A 20745-nucleotide genomic window follows, 5' to 3' on the forward strand; every position below is an offset into this window, starting at 1 on the left:
CAGGCGAGACAGAGCAGGGGTGTGGTGTGGTGCTGGAGGCAGCCTGGTGGTGCCCATCCTCCCTGGAGGTCCCGATTAGGAGGCTCTCTAAGGCTGTGTGCGTGCTGTCTGCCCACGTTCCCGCAGTGAGATCCATGGTACAGCTCAATGCTGCTCCCAGGCCCTTCTGGACTGTAGCCATGCAGGTCCCTGAGCCACCAGAAAGCTGCACCCGGTGTCCTGAGCCTGCCACCTGCGGCGGTGTCTCGTGCTTGCAGGGGTCAGGCAGGGCAGGGGCTGGCACAGGGCAACAGGACTTGGAGGCTTCCACAGCCCCAGTCCACAGAGCCTGCTGTCTGCCTCACTTTCCGCAGAGTGGTCCTCCGCGCTGAGTTTCCTCTGTCACCCCCCGCCCCCCCCACCGGGAGGCAGAGGCAACAGGGAGTCGTGCACCGTTTGTGGTGTGTGAGTTTCCTAGAGCTGCTGTAACAAAGTACCACAAACCGAGTGACTTAAAATAACAAACAGTTCTCCCAATTTCTGAAGTTAGAAGGCCCACATCAAGGTGGCAGCAGGGCCATGCTCCCCTGGAGGGGAGAATCCGCCCCTGGCCCTTCCCCACGCTGGCGGTCTGTCGGCAACTTTTGCCGTTCCTCGGCTGGCAGCCGCATCACTCTGATGGTGGCCCTTGTCACGTGGCCTTCTGCCCGCGGGTCTCTGTCTTCACCTGGCTGTCTTCTCACCAGGACACCAGTCGCACTGAACTAGGGCCCCACCCTACCCCAGTACTTCCTCCTCTTAATTTAACTAATCACACCCGCAGCAACCCTATTTCCACCTGAAGTCACTCTCTGCGGGGCTGGGGCTTTGGATTTTAACATACCTTTCTTTGGTGGGGAGGAATCCGGCCCCCAGCATGTTGCTGTTTGCTTCATCTCATCAGCATGAACGTGGCTCCCAGCCCAGTCCACTCAACTCACAACCGCGGGTGGTTACTCAGTGTGCAATGATGGTATTAATAAAACCCAGCATTTATATCTTGAAGCACAACTTTATTATTCTTCCAAGAGCGGCTGGGGACAGAAGCTTGTCCTAGTCTTTCACAAGCCCTAGACAGCAGTGAGTCCATGTCCAGTTTCGTCACTCCTGGATAACAGCATTCGCTTTGAGTCTGTAGGATTTTCCACCCCGAATGAATAGAAGGCACATTCAGTGGTGACTTTTTCTCATCTCCTCCCTTGATCTTACCAGATGGGCAAACACGACGAGGCCTGGATGATTCTGAAGAAAGTCCATGACACCAACATGAGGGCCAAGGGGACCCCAGAGAAGGTGTTCACGGTGAGTGTGGGGCCGCCTGCGCCAAGAAGAGGGCATTCTCCTCGCTACTGTTTTGGTTTGCTAAAAAAAGAAAAAAAAAAAACTTATTATATAAGCACATAATTTGTCAAAAACAGTATGAAACTTTTGCTATTCCTATCACATCATCATAATTATTCTTTGCATTTTGATGGATATCCTTCTAGGTTTTCTCTTAGGTAGCTAATTGTTAAAAAATGAAAATCTAGAAAAAACTAGCTATGTTCACATGGGGATGAGCATACGAACGTAGATTTACATAAACATATTATGTAACGGTGCAGTGCTCATAATCATTTTATATGTTGTCTCATAATGTTCATAACCACCATTTTAACGAACATTAATGTTAGGAACATTAACACAGTTTTCCTGGACATGTCTCTAATGTTAGAGGTTTATTTACCCAGTTTTAGTACTTTGTTCTTGTAAATATTATTGCAATGAACCTCCTCATGCACACGGTTCCTTCCCCTTCATATTCTAGGCTCATTTTCTAAGAGTTGACTCCTAGAAATAAAATTACATGCTCAAAGAATATGGATATTTTTATGTCTCTTGGGATATATTGCTAAATTAAATTTTAATAGGGTTATACCAGTCTATAATGCCACAAGCAATATGGGACCCATTTCTCTACACCCTTACCAGCATTGGCCGTTAGCCTGAATTTTGTTTCTTGCTAGTTTAGAAGCCTGTAAATGGTAATTTCATGAAGATGTTCTGCTAGTTACAGAGATGCAGTGTTCCTGCCTGCCGTACCCTGGCCAACCGGAGGCTACAGCCACCTCTGTGTACCCATTTTATAACTTTCTTCAAATTCAAATCCACTTCCTCAAAGAAGCCTTTCTGGATTCACTCCCACCTACTTTCAATTCATTGCTTTTGATTCTGTGGCTTCCATAATTTCAGTCTTGCATAAAACATTTGCCCTTGTTAACCTGCTGGTTAACACCGCTGATTCTCAGGTGGGACACATGGTGTCTAAGCGTCTGCACCCTGGAGCCAGGCAGTCGGGATCCAAATCCTGGTTTTGATACTTTCTAGCTGTGTGGCCTTAGGCAAGCTTCTCTCTGTCCCTCAGTTTCTTCATTGGGAAAAGAGGGATAATAATATCTAAAAATACGGCTGTTGTAAGGATTAAATAAAACACCTAAAACACTGCCTGACATAGCCTTCGTAAGTGCTACGAAGATGTTGACTATTATTAAAAAATGTTATGAGATATTTTTTTCATAAATTAACTCAACTTAAACTTTTATGGAAAATCACTTGATGGCATATTTCCTGAATTCTAATCCTCCTAAAATACCTAAAATATGGGACCAATACTTTTGTTGCAAACATTTATTAAGAAACACAATTAACAGAAATATTCCAAATGAAAGATGTTAAGCGCCAGAATGGTTCTCCCAGTCTTCCATCCCACCCAGCCCTGTGATGGATTGCAGTGCTACAGCTGGGCTGCAGGTATAGAAACGAGGTGTTAGGAATGGGCTTCCTGCCCCCTGGAATCTGGGTGTCCTTGGCTCAATCCTGGTTTCCTCCTTCCCCCACCATCCCATCCCACAGCCTGAGGAGGACAAATTTCCTCTCTGAGCTCCTGCTTATTTCTGGGAGACGTGTCCGTGGTCTTCTGTCTCTGCCCCCAGCCTCTGAATCCACATCAGCTGGATTGGCTTTTATACTACATCAACTGGGCATGAAACACACACACACACACACACACACACACACACACACACACACACAGACTGGCACACTCATGGAGAGACATAGACACACACATACCACCCGTACCAAGCATGTGGGAGTTTATGGCCTTACTGAATGTTTGAGAACAGAGGAATTGCATCACAGAGCACAGCCTTCTCTTTCCTTTCTCCCTGCCCTTCACCGCCCTTCTCTTTTCCTCCTCCTATGTAGTCTCTCCTCTCCTGTCCTCTGCCCTCTCTCTATTCTTCTCCCTCTGGAATAAAACTTCTCCTTGGCTTATGCACAGTAGGCTTCTTGTCTTTTAAGCCTGATTGTGTCTCCCTGGGATTCCTGAATACCTCAAGCAGTTATGAGCATATTTATTCCAAACAAACTCAGACTGTCCTACAAGGAGTCCTGATAGGTAACTACTCCCTGCCCCATTTTGCTTGCCTGTGGCTGCCTTCCCAGGGTACACTGTCAGCTCTTTCTGACTCTCATCTTACTCTCGGTCACCTCGTACGGTAGCTTCCACACAGTGGTGCTCAGCCAGGAGTTTCCCAATTCTGCTTCTGGAAAGACCACTTCTAAACCAACCAAATGGGGTTGCCCTACTGGGATCCTCTTTTTAAGAAAAGTTATCCTATATTCTCTCTTGACGACCCAGTCCAATGTGTTAAAAGATAAACTTTGGCACATTAAAATTTTCAAGAATTTATTTGAGCAGACAGCAATTCCTGGATTGGGTAGTTCCAAACTGGGAGTGGTTCAGGCCCCACTGAAGGGGCAGGAGGGCGTGGCTTTGGCAGGGTGCATGTGGAAGCAGAGCGAAGAAATTATTTGATTGGTTAAAATTTGAGCAGTTGCGTTTTTTGGACTATTCCTGTGGGAAGTTCAATATACCCAATGCCCAGTTGGCCACCTATGATCGGCCAAGCTCAAGTTCCATTCTGTTTTAATTCTGAGTTAGGTTTTGGTTTGATTATGCAAGAACTCAGGGCATTGGAGCCACTGCAGTCTAATGGCTTCCCATTTAATTATTTTAACAAGTATGAGGAGCCTGATGTTGAAGAATGAGATCTCAGCCTGGAAATCAATAAAAACTTGACGTTTCAAAGACAAAGCTAAGCCTTTTATGTTAGGACCCGGCTTCCTCATTTCAGGGCAGAAAGCGCATCCTGAAGAAGAGAGTTCAGGCAGAAATAAGTGAGCAGGGGGCTGTGAAATGCTGGAAGTGTGTTTTATCCCAGCACAAGTCCTAGTTACTAGGTTTTGAGGTATAACTTCTGCTTTTAGTAGTTTCTACCCAGCAGGAAAAGGGAATTAAAAAGGTTACGGGTGCAGTACTGACTGCATACTGACTCGATCACATGAATTATGTAGAAGTACATGACTGGATGGGCCAGGAAAAAGGAAAAAAAAAAGAGAGAGAGAGTGACAACCAGAGAGTGTTGACTCAGCTCAGAGGCTGGCCTGGGGTTGGCAGTCAGGCGTGAATATTCAGCCCAACTTGATGGTGTTGCCTGTTTCCCTGTGCGCTCCCATCCGTAAATGTAAGTGTGCTCAGTGGCCTGGCAGAGGACCTTAGGGAAGGCCGGAATCTCAGCTAGTGCTCAGCTAACCCGGATGCCTCCTGGGAACCTGGGTTATAGCAACTCCATTAGGTGCCTCAGGAGCTTCTGAACTGCCACCTGCCAAGTGTCCCCAATGAAACCTTTGGAAAGGAAAGGAGCCTAGGTATTCTGCTGAGAACCTATGTTCTGCAGGCCTGGGGTAACATAGGCCATACTCTAATTTAGACTGAATTAAAGACAAATGTTCTAATTAATTGTAAATTAGAGTAATTGTGCTTGAAGTTGTCAACACACCCACTCCCAAGTCCCTAGAGAATAGGGTGTTAGTTTTCCCCAAGGAGCAAAGAAAGGAAAAATTTATGTTTAAGTGGATATCTTAATGTTTTGGGGTGTGGTTTTTAAGGTGCTGCAGGACGTGGTGTCAACTTCCCCTTCTGGCCTCCTGTGGCTGTGACTGGGGTTTGTAATAACCGTGGGATATCGGAAAATTTGAAGCCCAGCTCCAGCAGAGAGTCCTACTGCAGAGCCTGCTGTGTTGTAACTGGGGATGGGAGGATGGTGAGTCCAGCGTGATTGTGTATGAGAAATTCCAGGGAGGAGAGTCTGTGCTTTTACCAGGTTCTCAAATGGGTGCCTGGCCCTCCCACATGTTTCAGAACCACTGTTTTCAGGCTTTAGAAAAGCACAGCCATGCTGTCTCAGACCTAGTGCTCGGGAAATACAAAGAGTCCATGTCCACGTCGGGACTGTTTTTCTCTGAGTGGATCATCCAGACCCATCTCTGTTCCTCTTCCTTTGTCTCCTCACATTCTTGGTCCTTTGGCTGAAGAAAGAGACGGAGACACTCATATGACTCATTTTTATCCCTAGAGAAAAGGTTTCTTGCAGTTGGTGATGGAAACTGTTTTTGAATTCTTTTTGAGTATGTTCTTCCATTTCTTTTATGCATTAGAGGAGATTGTCTGCAAACATGGACCTTGATAACTTGACTAAAAGAGACTCTGTGACCAGGAATATCCTTAAGTGGGTGATTAGTTATGCAATTTGATGGTTGCTTTACACATTTGACTAACTGGAAAATCATCTTCTTGGTGAGCCAGGATCACTTACTGGGGCTACACACACTGGGCATGTTAACACTTTCCATGCCCTGAGGGGAACACTGAGATCTGCAACCTTATCTCCACTCCCTATCTCTGATTTCTACCAGGAAAACCAGGAATAGCAGAGAGGCCTTGATTTCTCTTGCTCTCTTGTGTTTTTAAAATATGTTAAGTAGCAACACCCCTCCCCACACTATTGCCTACATGGGCTCTAGACTTCTGTGATGTCGACTTCCATTCAGGATAGAGTTGTGAATTTTAAGGTGGCATCAACTCTACTGTGGGCAAATCAGATATAAATGGGAATTCAGTATGTTATGGACCCACCAATGTAAGTTTCCCAAAGGCATGATTTAGTGAGAAGATTCTTGTTCATTTTGTCTGCAGTGTGACATATCTACCTTAAAAAGATTGCTAAGAGATGCTGTGTACACCTTTGGTTAAGAAACACGGAACTAGAGGGTCATCCAAGACTCCCCCAGCCCTAACTAAGTTAATAAAGTCAGTTACATTCAACTAAATATTGAAAAGGAAATTCTGACACAAAGTGAGTTTAAGATTCTTTCGCCTATCTTTACTTTTCAGGTTTCCAACATCAAAACTCCCAAGCAAATGGATGAATTCATTGAGATCCAAAGTGCAACAGGAACTTGGTACCAGCGCTGGCTGGTCAGATTCAACACCATTTTCAAGCAGGTATGACTGGGAACATGTGCTGGATGAGAGGGTGGCTCTGTGGGGGTCTGTAACTCTAGTGGATGAAGAACGAAGACTATGAACACCCCCATCCACCTAAGGCAGCGAGCTGTCAAGGAAGCCAGCCGGGTGGGGATGTCTGGGTGCCAGCCCATGTCTGCCTCTAACTTCCTGTGGCCTTTGAGCTACAGACTCTCAACCTTACTTTCTTTTCTTTTCTCGTCCTTCGCAAGGCAGGGATTTTGAATGTAGGTAAAATGGCTAGTCTGGGTAAACATCCTTCTCTCTAGCAACTTCTCTTTAAATAATCCATAGGAAGGAAGAAATGAGTGAAATAAACATCCCCTTGAGGTTCGTTAGTGATTCCCGAGAAAGATTCTTCATGAAGGGCAATGCCGTTTCTCCGGAGCACTGGCTCCTGCAGGCAGGGAGCAAGTCCCCTGTCAAGCACGGAGATAGCCCACCGGCCAGAGTCTATTGAGACTGTATGGTATTCACAGCATATGGTCGATAAATGTTTGGAATATCACCCTGCCCACAGGCAGGGAGCAGAACTCACTGTTTGAGGTTTTTCAGTGCCTTGTAATCCTAACTCAGTATGCTTTCAGTTACATTCATGGAATATCGTGTCCCCAGGGAAAATGCTATCAGACTGTCAGAGCATGAGGCCAGCCAATAAGAAGAGAAGCACTCCCCTTGTTATTTGGATAGAATTGCTACCTCTGGGAGATAGTTGGGTGAGAACCCATTCTCTCCATGTGTTCCTAGGCAACGTATCAGAAAATCCGGGAAATAAGCTCTTTTGAGTTGCACATTCCTGCCTTTAACAATCCTTCTCTGGCTTGGGTTATAGGTGTGGGACAATGCTCTGTACTGTGTGATGGGGCCCTACAGAATGAACACGCTGATTCTGGCCGTGGTCTGGTTTACCATGGCTTTAAGGTAAGTTCTCTCTTACTTAAGTTCCTTAATTTCCCTGTGCCTCAGTTGCCTCATTTATGCATTGCAGATGGCAGCTGGTTCTAACTCATGGAGTTTGTATCAGATTGGATACTTTTGGCTGCAAGTAACTGGCAACCTATTCTAGGCTTCTACCAGAAGGAAACTTCTTATCCTTTGTAACAGGAATTCTGCAGAGAGGCAGGAGTTTCAGCCTCAGGCTTGTCCTCATTGTGATTGCAACATGCCATGCTGTTCTAGGTATCCCTTGAGGTGGGAAAACTATTCCATGGAGAAAGAGGCTGCCTCTCCCTGAGGTTGATTTTTTTATTCCTCCCATTTTTATTGAGGTATAATTGCAAATATATGTGATATATGTTCAAGGTATATAACTAGATGCTTTGATGTGCACATTGTGAAGTAATGGCCACAATCAAGCTAATAAACATATCCATCACCTCACATAGTTACTATTTTCTTGTGTGTGTGTTGAGAACACCTAAGATCTACCTTCCTAACTAATTTCCAGTAGGCAATCCGGTATTGTTAACTGATTGTTAATTGCTAACTAATTGCTATTGTTAATTAATTGTTAATTACTGAGCTTCCTTTTTAACACCAGAAACCTCACAGCCAACTTTCTCTCCTGTTATACCAGCCAGATGTGTGTGTCACATTCTTTTGGCTAAACTAATCCCTGGCAAAGGAAAATGGATTTCCCAGTGGTTTTGGACTAATCAGGATTCGCCTCAGTGCTAAAGATACTGGTACCTTTCTCGAGGGTTGATACCTGAATAAAATCAAGCTCCCGTTCACCAGGAGGAAGCAGGGAATGAGTACTGAGTAGGCGGCCATCACATTACATGGATGAAACAGCAAAACTCTGTGATACTGTGCCCTACAACAGAGAAAACTAAGATATAATTCAATTGGTGATTAGCAGGCTCTCACCCCATCACTTCATTAACCTCCAAATAACATGATTCTTCTTTTTATGTGAGTTTGGGGGCCCACGTACAGTGTGATGGGGCCATTTTACTGCATAATTTTAAAGTGCTTGTGATAGTTTCTGACACATAATAAATGCTCAATAAATTGCTATTATCAGCTAGGAACTATTTGTAAGATTTGAAGCTTCCATCTATGAAATTGCTTTGTTCACCACTGCCTGTGCCCAACAACACATTCTGTCACCCCAGGAAATTTAATGGGCTCTAATGACCTTTTTCATTGTGGGGGAAAACACACGAAGGCAGAATGTCTTCCAGTACCTGTTCATGCAGACATGACCTTCCAGACCCACACAGGTAAAGGTGTGAAGCAAGCCTGGCCCCGCTTCCCTCCACTCATTCAATCCAGACTAGGGGAGAACATGTCAGAAGCCAAATGTGGCAGACGCTAGGATTCAATTCATTGAAAGTTTTTTTTTAAAAGAATATGTTTTATTTATATTTGATTCTGTTTAATTTTGTGGACTAGGTAATGCATTTCAGATGTTGAAACAATTTCAGATGTTGAAACAATGGAGAAATCTGGCATCAATCCCTTTGCCCTCCACCCATTCCCTTCTGCTTCCTATACATAAACATCTTTTATTTTCCTATTTGCCATCCAGTGATGCTTTTTTGTTGCTAATGCAAGCAAGTAATTATATACATATTCTTATTTCTTCCTCCTTTTCTTATTCAAAGGAACACATTGTTTTGCATCTGCTTTTTGTACTCACTGATAGATTCTGGAGATGTCTCCATACTGGTAAATTGAGATTTTCCTCATTCGAATTACAGCAGCACAGGATATCTGCACAGCACCCCACAGGACAGCACCACACTTCATTCAACCAGGGCCCCACTGCTAGACGTGAGAAGTTTCCAGACTCTTGCTATTGCAAACCACGCCACAATAAGTAACCGTGTTTGTAGGCCACTTTGGGCTGGTTTATCAGTGGAATAGATTCCTAGAAGTGGAATTAAGGGATCAGAGGAGGTAAATGTATTGGTAATTTTTTTTTTTTTTGGCCCTGAAAACTTTTCCTTCATATGGTATTGTACAATTTTGCTCTTTTCCCAGCAAAGTATGAGAGCATGTGTTTACCTACACTCTCACCAACAAAGTGTTTTAACAAACTTCAAGGTTTTAATAATCTGGTAGGTGAGAATGGTAACAGTGTGGTTTTAATTTTCACTTTTCTTATAAGTGGGGTTGAGCGTCTTTGTTATATGTTTAATGTGCATTTTTTGGAATTGGTTTATCTAGAGTTTTTTTTTAGATATAAAGTCATATCATCTGCAGATAGAGATGATTTTACCTCTTGCTTTGCAGTTTTACATTTCTGCATTCTTTTTCTTGTCTACCTGAGTTGGCTAAGACCTACAGTACAGTGTTAAGTAGCAGTGGTGACAATGGGCATCTTTGTCTTATTCCTGACATTAGTGGGAATGTCTTCAGCATTTCGTTACTTACTAATATTCCGGGTTGAGATGTATATTTTTTATGTGTTAAAGAAGTGTCCATCAATCCCCAATCTATTGGCATTTTTATCAAGAATGAATTTTTTTTAATCAAATGCCTTTTTAGCATCTATGGAAGTGGTGATGGTTTTTTTTCCTTAGACCTACTAATATGATGAGTTATAATTATTAAATTTTCTAATGAACCAAATTAACATGCTTAAAGTGAGTTTGGTCTACATGAAATCAAGAACATAGACTCTGGTCACAAAAGAATTAATCATGTCGCTCCAACATTCTGCCTTCTCTATTACAGTTACTATGGACTGACAGTTTGGTTCCCTGATATGATCCGGTATTATCAAGATGAAGAATACAAGTCTAAAATGAAGGTATTTTTGGACGAGCATGTGTACGGTGCCACAATCAACTTCACCATGGAGAATCAGATCCACCAACGTGGGAAACTTGTGAATGATAAGTAAGTGAGTGACCATGGGCTTTCCTCAGATCAGGGTGGCAGTCCCCGGGACTGTCCTTGGGAGAGAGCCGTTGGAACGAGAAGAATTAACTACTCAGGGGAATGAGCTCCAAGGCTGTTGTAGTCGTCACAGCTGATTGTGGCTGCCAGAGACACAATAGCTCCCCTGGTGGCCCTGTCTGTGTTGTGTTGACTCCCTGTCAGCCTATCTCCTGGCTGTAGCTAATTCATCAAAGATGGACACATTTGACTGAGGACAGCCAATCTAGCCATCTTTCCTAAGAACTTGAACTTTTCATGGAAATTAGCAGAAAGCTGTGGTCCATGAATGGCATCTGCCTAAAGGAAGGGCCCAGAGCTCTTACTGCTGAGGTCCCTGAACCAATCCATGACCTGGGTGTTGAGTTTTTCTTTGATTCTGGAAGCTTCTCTATGCCAGGGCTAATATGGCATCACCTATTGTTATTCTTTCAGCTAATATTACTTTGGAGGGCTGATCGCATGGTCCATGGTCAGCCAGGAGTGTTTTTGTCCTTTGAAGAAAAAAATCAGTGAAGTATTAGCGAAGTCCCGTTTGCATCTTTGTGGGGCTGCTTCCTCAATCCCTTTTACTCCCCTTCTCACTAGTCTTGAGACAAGGGAAATGGACAGTCTCTTGCAGGCTGCCCTGTGAAAGCCTCAGAATGGGTCAGGGCAGGAGATTAGCCAAGTTTACCGCAGGCCACATTGTTTCCTAAGCCGAACATTTTCTCCTCTGCTGTTTCCCTTCTTGAATTGTACTTAGCGAGCTCATTGGGTTGTGAACGAAAAGGAAGTGAGTGACCATGGGCTGTGCGGTGGCACCTGAAATACCAAGGCCCAGATGGTTCTATGTCAATGACATTAAAGGCCCCGTAGTTACTACCTCAACACAAAATTCACACCATGAATTCTCACCTCCAGTGAACTCTGCCTCCCCAGCGTCTGCACCACCTCTGTGTCTGGTGTCTCAGTAGGTCCCTGCCCGCAGTGACTGACAGCCACTTTGGGAAAGAGATGTCTGTCTGAGAGAAGTCCAAGAAGGATACCTGCTTCAGTCTATTCCAGATTGCGCTTATAGGCCAGATTTTAGCAAAGGTTCATGGCTATTTAGGGTGAGAAAATGTGCAATGAAAGGGTGAATATTATTTTTACAACTATGAGACCTCTGGAAAGAAAAGTTTAGGACCAAGTATCGTTGGGCATGGCGCTCAACTTTTCAGATGTTCTTTTAAAATGCTGATGCTCAGTCTCAGCCATCTACATACCCGAGTGCCCACGCAGCCACACCCCTCTGCACAGGCAGTTCAGCGTCGTCGCCATCTGCTGGCAGTGGCCATTCCCGGGATGGCAGCTCCAACGCTAGTGGTGGTGGAAAGCAGTTCTCCCACAACATTTCACTCTCTGAGCTCTTTAATATAAGTCAGGAGATCTTGTGTTGGCATTGCCAAGGAAGAAATGTTGCTCTTGCTTTATTAGGGCCCTTTGGAATTATTGAAAACTAAGGGATATATGGATGACTAGATGTCACCTGTGATATGACACCATTTCCTGAAGAGAGGAATTTCCTAAAGGAGACCTCATTTCTGAAGTTCCCAATGTTCAGTGATGCACTATTGTGGTATTAGTAATAATAATGATAATAATGGCAATGATAATAATGCCAGTGATAGTAACTATGGCAGCCAGCCTTACTGAGCACTGCTGTGTGCCAGCTGCTACCTTAAGTGCCTTACATAGATTTTCTCACTTAATCCTCACAAAAACTCTAGGAAACAAGAAATATGCTTTCTGTGTTACAGGTGGGGAAACAGAAGCTTAGAGGGTTTGAGCAACTTGCTCAAGATCACACAGCTAATATAAATATTAAATAGAAATGTCTGTCTCCCAGCCCAGGCATTTGGACTCCAGATCCTGTACTCTTGACAGCTACTAATGGCCTCCCTTGGAAACTCTTCATTCTCATGTTTTATGTGATGTTTTCTGTGTTAGAAAGTTCACCACAATGCCAGAGCCTTTGTGATTTATAACAGACAGATTTTGGAGTTCCAAGACTTAGCCATGCCGAAAGTGGGGACTTTTGGTCCACTCTGTCCTTTTAACTTTTCTCAGCTTCTCCAGGCTTTCCATAAACTTCTGGGTGGGCGTGTGGAGGAAGCGAGGGCTGATGAAAACGGTGGTCTCCTCTTGTGGATGCAGGACCCCGGGGACCATAGAGCTAGTGCCAAGGTCTGGGAACGCACAGGTGTGCCCAGGATTGTCTGGGAGTTGATGGAAATATTCTTCACATGATGTTCTACCACAGTCCTATGCTTTAAATGTATGGAGATGTTTTGTGTGGTTATTTAAATAGAAATTCCTTCAAAAGTTATGAGTTAATTGTAACTTTTGTCATACAGCATGTTTTCTAACCAACAGATACTAAAAGCACAACCACTAGCACTTGAAGCCCATAATTCCCTCCATGCCCCGTGACTTGTTTGAATAAAAAAGGTATTTTTCTCCTTGGACTGGTTAAGGAACCTTCGAAAATGATCTAAGGAATAGCTGAACCTGGATTCTTTTCTTGAGTTATGCTGCCATCTGCTGGTCCTGAGCTGGAACATGCCTCACCTTTGAAAACCCAGAGCCTCCACGAAGAAATTGACGCTTTTTTTTAAGCTTCCTTGGTTAATTTCTCCCACCTGTACCAGTACTCCCCCCCACCCTCTGGCTTTAGCCAGACTTGGCTGGTTTAAAATTTAGATGGAAAGTATTTTATTGGCAATCACACAGGGGGGAAAATGACTTCGTGTAAACAGGGCTTCAGACTTCACCCACGGACTCTGTTGGTAAAGGAAAACCTGTTGAATGAAACCTAAACCTCCCTGCTATAGAAGCGATTCCTTTGGCTCCAAGAAGAAACAAAAGTGCACAGATGAGTCTGGCCTGCCCCCAAAGCATCGCCTGCAGCCTCCTCTTGTGTTTTATGGGATCCGGGGGCTCTGAGCACCTGTACAGCTTCTGCCTTAGAACTTGTGAGTTTTCGGAAAGTACAAGAAAGGCAAAGAATAAGTTTATATTTTGAACCCTGAGCCAAAATGTCAGGCCAGGCTTCCCTTATTGTTAATTAAAAACGGGACAGGTTTTTGTCCCAGAGTATGTATTAACTAATTAGTTAATTAGTTAACTCTCTCCTCCTGGGAAGAAATTTCTGCTTGGCAGGGCTTTCATCTGTGAGGGTTAGGGTGGGGGAAGGCCGTTATCTGACTTAAACCTCTTGTGCATAAGGGAGATGCACCTGCTTTCTGTCTCTGATAGGTCATGACCCAGGAAGTAATGCCCTAATCCTGGGGTTTCCTCACAGCTGAAAGGAAGTTGGTGGTGTGTTCTCAGGTTTGGACACTCAAATGGGAATGTGTAACAATTTGCACAAATGATTTGCCAGTGAAGAATAAGAGAAAAGTCTCTTGAATTCTCATTAAACGTCGGAGGTGAATAACTCAAAATGAAAATGAAGTTCACAAGATTTAGCTCTAAAATCAGGTATGTAGTGTAGCAGGGGGCAGGGAGAGCAGAGAGAAAGAAGCCAAAGTACAACTAGAAAAGAGAAAGTTGATTGCACGCATCATGCTGAAATGCTACCCACACCACTAAGCCCCCTTTTAGAGGGGCATCAATAAGGGTTTTCTTCTTGTGCAGTGGGACTAAGTTCCAGTGCAGGGCGTTTCCTGAAGATGTCAGTGGCGGGCAGGGGAAATGCGCCTTCTGGCCTCTAGATCTGGGGGAGCAGCCAGGGCTGGGTTCTAGCCTTCACCGGTCAGTAACTAGCTGAGCCAACCTGGGCAAATCTCCGACCTGTCTAAGCCTCAATTCCACATCTGAAAGTGGTAATATTGGCATATAACGTACAGTACATTTCAGAGGAGCAAACTTTCTCAGTAAAGCTTTGTAGCTCATGATAGGTCCTGCACAGTTCCTGTGGAGTGTCTTCCTGGATATTTTATTCTTTGGCCACTAAAAAGAGGATCCTTTTCTCCTGTCAGACGTTTGTACATGTTGTAGCAAATAAATAGTTTTCCTGTTGGCTTACATATGTTCTGATGAGAAATCTGCTGTATTGTTCTTTTTTTGTATGTAATTTGATTTTTTTTCTCTTACTCCCTTCAAGATTGTCCTTTTATATTTGGTATTTAGCTATTTGAATATCATATGCTTGGGTATGCTGCTACTTCCTCTTCATCCTCCTCCTCTTTTTTGATATTTAACTCTGCTTGAGGTTATGTGGATTTCTTGGACTTGTGGTTTGATCTGTTTCATTACTTTAGGAAAATTCTTTGCCATCATGTCTCCAAATATTTCTTCTGCCAAATTTTCTTTATCTTTTCTTTCTTGAGTTCTAATTGTCCCTATGTTGGATTGTTTGATATTTTCCCACAGAATTTAGATGTTCTTTTATGTTTCCCCCCTTATTTTGCTCTCTGTGTCTCAATTTTGGTAATTTCTCTTATGTTATATATAATTTCAGTAATTCTTTTTTTTTTGCTATGATGAGTCCATCAAAGGCATTCCTAACATCTGTTACTTCATTTTTAAAAATGGATAGCATTTCTATTTGACTCTTTCTTTTCTTTTTTTTTTTTTGAGACAGAGTCTCACTCTGTTGCCCGGGCCAGAGTGCTGTGGTGTCAAGCTCACAGCAACCTCAAACTCCTGGGCTTAAGCAATCCTCCTGCCTTAGCCACCCGAGTAGCTGGAACTACAGGCATGTGCCACCGTGCCCGGCTAATTATTTTCTATATATATAATTTTAGCTGTCTGGATCATTTATTTCTATTTTTAGTAGAGACAGGGTCTCGCTCTTGCTCAGGCTGGTCTCGAACTCCTGACCTCAAGTGATCCTCCTGCCCCGGCCTCCCAGAGTGCTAGGATTACAGGCGTGAGCCACCGAGCCCAGCCTGACTCTTTCTTATATTTTGCATCTCTCTGCTAGAATTCCCCAACTACTCATGTATGTTATATACTTTTTCCTTTAAGACTTTAATATGTCAATAATAATTATATTAAACTCCCCTGCTTGATAATTCCTGTATTCATGTAATATCTGAGTCTTATGTTTTAAATTATTGTGTCTTGACATCACATTGTTTTATTCTTGCTTCTTTGTGTCTTATAATTTTGGGTTGCAAGTCAGATATCTTGTATTGGACAGTAGAGACTAAGAAATGTGTCCACTTCCTCGTTTGCTAGGTTAGTCAGTAGTTGAGCTTGGTTTGGGTTTTGTTGTAGCTATGGTTACCTTAGAAACTTGTTGGGACTTCCTTTTTTTAATTGAGGTATAATTTAAGTACAGTAAAATTTACCCTTTTTTGTGTACAGTTCTGTGAGATTTGACAAATGCATACAGTTATGTAAGCACCGCCACAATCAAGATACACAGCAGTTCCATTACCCCCCAGAATTTCCTCCTGCCATTTTAAATCAGTCCTTCCCCTACCCCCGGCCCTTGGCATCCAATGATCTTCTGTATGTTACATAAATGGAATCATACAATATGAAGCCTTGCGAACTTGCTTACTTTACTTAGCATATTGCATTTGGGATCTATCCATGTTGTTGCATGTTCTGCAGTTTGTTTATTTTTACTGTGGAGTAGTATTCCATGATAAACAGCATTTTGTTTATCCGTTTACCAGCTGAAGAGATTTTGGATTGTTTTCAGATTTTGGCATGGCTAAATCAGTGTTTTATTTAGGATGTTTATAACTATATTTATATATAAATTTGTTCTATTTTTCTCCTGCTAATTTAATAATTGCTTTTATTATTTCCCTTTTTGTCCTATGTTATTTTTATTTTATTTTATTTTTTTGAGAAAGGGTCTTGCTCTGTCACCCTGCCTAGAGTGCAGTGGCATCATCACAGCTCATTGCAACCTTAAACTTTTGGGCTCAAGTGATCCTTCTGCCTCAGCCTCCTGAGTAGCAGGGATCACAGGCATGCGCCAGCACACCTTGCTAATTTTTCTACTTTTTGTAGAGACAAGGGTCTCACTTTTGCTCAGGCTGGTCTTAAACTCCTGACTTCAAGCGGTCCTCCTGCCTCGGCCTCCCAGAGTGCTAGGATTACAGGCGTGAGCCACCGCGCCCAGCCTGTCCTATGTTCTATGCTTCAGGTATTATTTCCAAAGGCAGTAAATGTACTGGGATCTGTGTAAAGGAGGCGGCATGAGGTATTGTGATTTCAGCACTCGAATAACTTTAAATGGAAGAGAAGAGGAGAGAGGAAGTTGTATTTACTTCCAGATTCACTGAGGCACAAGAATGTATGTCCTTAGACAGACTATTTGATTGACACTGGCACCAGGATTTCCTGTCATAAACATTTCCTGACTCTCCGTAAAGTAACATTTCAATATTTAGGGAAGTAAGATGGCCATCTTCCAAGTCTGCTCTCTTGTTTCTTTCTCAGGGCTACACACAGTAAAACCACTCCTCACTTACGGAATCACAACTGCTGGCGATGGAAAAAGCCATCTCCTTAGTACCCCTATGTCATAGGTTTTTAAATGCAGGCCCAGAGACGAGAAGGGACTTGCCTGAGAGCTCTTGGGGCTTAAGTCCTGAATGTCGGACTCTTCAGGTTTTGGAGAGTGGTGTCGGAGGTCGGGTACAAGCCTGGCGCCTACGTGTGCAGAATGTAAGAACCTGTATAGAGCATTCAGGCAAGAATCTGTTTCCTCCATTTTCTTTAAGCAATTAGGCCCAAGCACATACTTTCTGAAGTGAGTGACCCTCTTATTTGTGCTTTGCTTCGCCTCAGATTAGGACCTGAAATAAGATAACATGTTACAGACTAGGGTTCCGGTTCTTTTCTGAAGAGGTTGCTTTCATTCACTGTGCCTAGAGGGCTTATTATGGTAGGGTGTTTGTGTGCATGAACTTCGGGGAGCCATCTCCTTTATTTATCTTCTCCCTGAAAGGTGATGTAATTTATGGGAAAGAGAATTCTCTACTTAGAAAAAAAAGGCAATTAAAGGGTGTATCTAACTTGCCTCTATGTCTGCACATGCTGTTCCCTCTGCCTGGAATGCACTTCCTCGTCTTTGCTTGGGGAGCTTTTACTGGTCCTTCAGGATAGGCCGCATCATCCTTTACCAACTGGGTCACAGGTGCCCCCTCTGAAGTGAGTTTATAGCATAGTTCTACACTGATAAAGATCAAATTGTCAGTTTTCTTGTATATCTCTTTAATTAGACTGAGTCTCTCGAGTGGGATGCCATCAAGCCTAAAACATGCTGAATGTGACTTTGGCATCATTTAGATCACTCAGTGGGCTGAGCATTTGGCCTGAGAGTAGCTGAAATAAAGTGTTTGTAATAATACTTCTATCACAGACACTGGCTGACCAATGGCTTCTGTTTCCTTAAGGTAAACGTTTCACAATATATTAATACTTTTGCTGATTTTTCTTTCAGCCTTTGAACTATCCTGAATGAAGAATCTTGGACCAGTTCAGTATATAAGTTAGATTGGAGGAGATGATTTATATAAAGACTCATAAAATACGTGTTGGCCCTTTCTCCTTTTATCTCTTCCCTTATAACTTTGGCTTTTTATAACACACTTGGAGATACATTTTTAAGGCTTGCCTGCGTCAGACCCATTTATGATTTATAGCTCTGCTTTTTCACCCACCCTTGGAAGAATATTAAAATATCACCAAAGGCCACATCACCAGCCTATTACTATATTAAAGAGAAGGATATATTAAGAAAGGCAGAAGCCTGAGACAGTCTCCAGGAATAGCTCTCCTGAGTAAACACATCTAGCATACAAATTTTGAAGTCAGAGGCATCTTCTTGTAACAAAAAGCTTACCAATTAGATTTCTATGGAAACTCAAGGAGTTTAATGATAGCTTTTGAAGGCTCCTGTTGAAAAGTCTGTAGCATATTTGGCCCTAAGAAAATTCTTCAAAATAATTTGCTTTTCTAGACCAATGATTCTCAAATTATTGTAAAGATAATAATCTGGTCTCTGCCACTGGTGATTAGGGTTCAAAAGGTCCAGGTTGGAAGTTAGGAAACTGCATACTTAATAATAACCTCCTATTTTATTCTGATAGTAGTGGTCTGGGGACCTCTGTTCAACAAGCACTTGTCCAGGACTTCCTGTTGGGTGAGAGGTCTTTATGCAGAACGTAACAATAGGTGGCTGTGGGTTAGGGTTCTGAGCAGAACATAATATGGCACTAAGGGTGAGTGGCACTGGCCGTCATATGTAGTCATGGAGTGAATTATTTGGTGGCCCTGAAGGGAGCAATGACCCTTAGCACCTGGCGTTATTTCTGTCACTGTGATTCCTACTGTATTATAGTTGTCTGTTCTTTTTTTCCAATTAGACTGGAGGGTAGAGATTGTGTCCTTCCTTTCTGTACCCGTATCACCTAGTACCACGCTCAGTAAGTGTTTGCAGAAGAATGAATATGTAAGTGAATGAATAGAAGAATGACTGAATGAATGAATGGATTGTAATTATTCACAGATGAAGACATAGCCAAAGGCTTCCAGCCTGAAAGTGTGACCAAGCTTGGTAAATATAGCCAACAGAGGATGGTGTTACTGCATGTGAGATATATTTTTAAATGTAATAATGTTCTTTGCAATTAGTTTATGTAGGAGTTGGAGTAGTGCAGTGGCTCTCAAATGTACTTCATAATCACCTGGGCACTTTCCCCCCTTCCTAACCGAATTTTTTTTTAAGTGAAGAAGTAATACATACATTTGGTATAAAGTGAAAATTGTGTATCTCTTTCCTAACCCCATTACACCGCCCAGGACCAATCACTTCTTCCAGTTTCCAGCGTAACTCTCCAATATTTGGAAGCATATGTACCATACCCTTTCTTACACAAGTGGTCACATGCTATAAACTCTATATTGCATCTTGATTTTTTTACATAACAATGTATCCTAATGATTGTTCTATATTAATACATATAGATCTACTTTATTTACTATAATGGTTACACGGCATTCCATTTGTATGGCATCTATCTATTTATTATGTATGTATATAGGTAGTAATCCATTGTTATTATAAGCAATGTTACAGTGAAAATCAGTGAGTGTATCTTTTTGAATACATGAGCAACCATATGTAGGATAAATTCCTACAGGTAGTATTCCTGGGTCAAAGGGAATGTATATTTTAAATTTTGCAAAATTGCTCCCCAAAGAGGCTGCACTGATTTATATTCTACCAATAATGTGAATGAAAGTGCCTATTTCACCACATTTCTTTTTGGGGGCAATTTTAAAAATGAAGATTGTCAGACCCTCACAAATATGTTGCTTCCAAACAGGCAAGGACCAGCCTAGGATCCTGCATGTTTTTAAAGCTCCTTAGAAAGTGAGATGTTATCAATATTTCCCTCTCACACTATTTCACATTTCTGTGCTTCTGATGCAGAGGGTCCATTCCATGGACCCACGTTTGGGAACCACTAGGTTGTTGCAGAGGACCCCATGTGTACCTGGACAAGATACTGGCTTCCAGTCCTGAGGCCCATCCCCACTAAGGAACAAACAGCTAAGAAATGGGGAACTGGTCTGGGTTGAAAATAATATTCCAGCACCTTCTGGCTTTCAGTTTTTCCTTTTCTGCCTTTCTGTATTTTCACCTCGGTCTCAAGTCTATTTTTTTCTTGGATGAATCACTCAGAGGCTAATGTCTTTTCCACAGGTTCACAAGGATGTACTTTAAACATGTACTCTTTGAGGACACATTCTTTGATGAGTGTTACTTTGAAGATGTTACATCTACTGATACCTATTTCAAAAATTGCACCATTGAATCAACCATCTTTTATAACACAGGTAAGAACAGTGACAGACTGGGTAGACTGTAACAAGGGTGAAATGGTGTTGTGTAAGAATCAGAATGCTCAGTCATTAGTTCTTTAAGGCATCTCCATATTACTCTCCAGAAAAGTTGTACTAGTTTGCAGTCCCACCAGCAATGTGAAAGTGTATAAGCATCCATTCCAGCATCTGTTGTTTTGGGACTTTCTTTCCCCCCTAGTAATGCTTACAACCCTTATAACTTTGACTCAAACTGTACAAATGTAATTCATGTAACCAAAATGTTGCACCCCTGTAATATTCTGAAAAAAATAATAAAATTTTTGCTAAAAGAGCTCTATCACAAGCTTCAGGAGTAGGAAAGTATTCGTAGACACAAGTGCTAAGCCTTGGTGGGGAAATGGGTTTTAGCCCTAGGTGTGGCACGAATTCAGTGCACAACTCTAACAAGGCATTTAATTTAACTATCTCAGTATTATCACATATAAAATGGAAACAAAAGTTCCAGCCAAATGAGACTGATGCTATACACTAAGTGTCTTTGGTAGAAACAAAGGAGGACACAAATAAAAACCAGCATTCTGGGAGGGCTGCATTTTATGCATGGA

The 20745-nt window shown here is 42.6% G+C and overlaps 1 protein-coding gene across 1 annotated transcript in view; it reads left to right on the top strand.

Annotated features, from left to right (window-relative positions):
• The window catches only part of SV2B (synaptic vesicle glycoprotein 2B), a 55608-nt gene that overhangs the window by 24843 nt on the left and 10020 nt on the right, over nt 1–20745 (top strand). The window contains exons 5-9 of the mRNA XM_045561064.1: nt 1231–1320; nt 6296–6406; nt 7260–7348; nt 10112–10276; nt 20019–20152. Of these exons, the coding sequence (XP_045417020.1) occupies nt 1231–1320; nt 6296–6406; nt 7260–7348; nt 10112–10276; nt 20019–20152 (589 nt within the window). The remainder of the gene's footprint in view (nt 1–1230; nt 1321–6295; nt 6407–7259; nt 7349–10111; nt 10277–20018; nt 20153–20745) is intronic.

This window comes from Lemur catta, chromosome 9, assembly GCF_020740605.2.
Source record: "Lemur catta isolate mLemCat1 chromosome 9, mLemCat1.pri, whole genome shotgun sequence".
Classification (NCBI taxonomy): Eukaryota; Metazoa; Chordata; class Mammalia; order Primates; family Lemuridae; genus Lemur; species Lemur catta.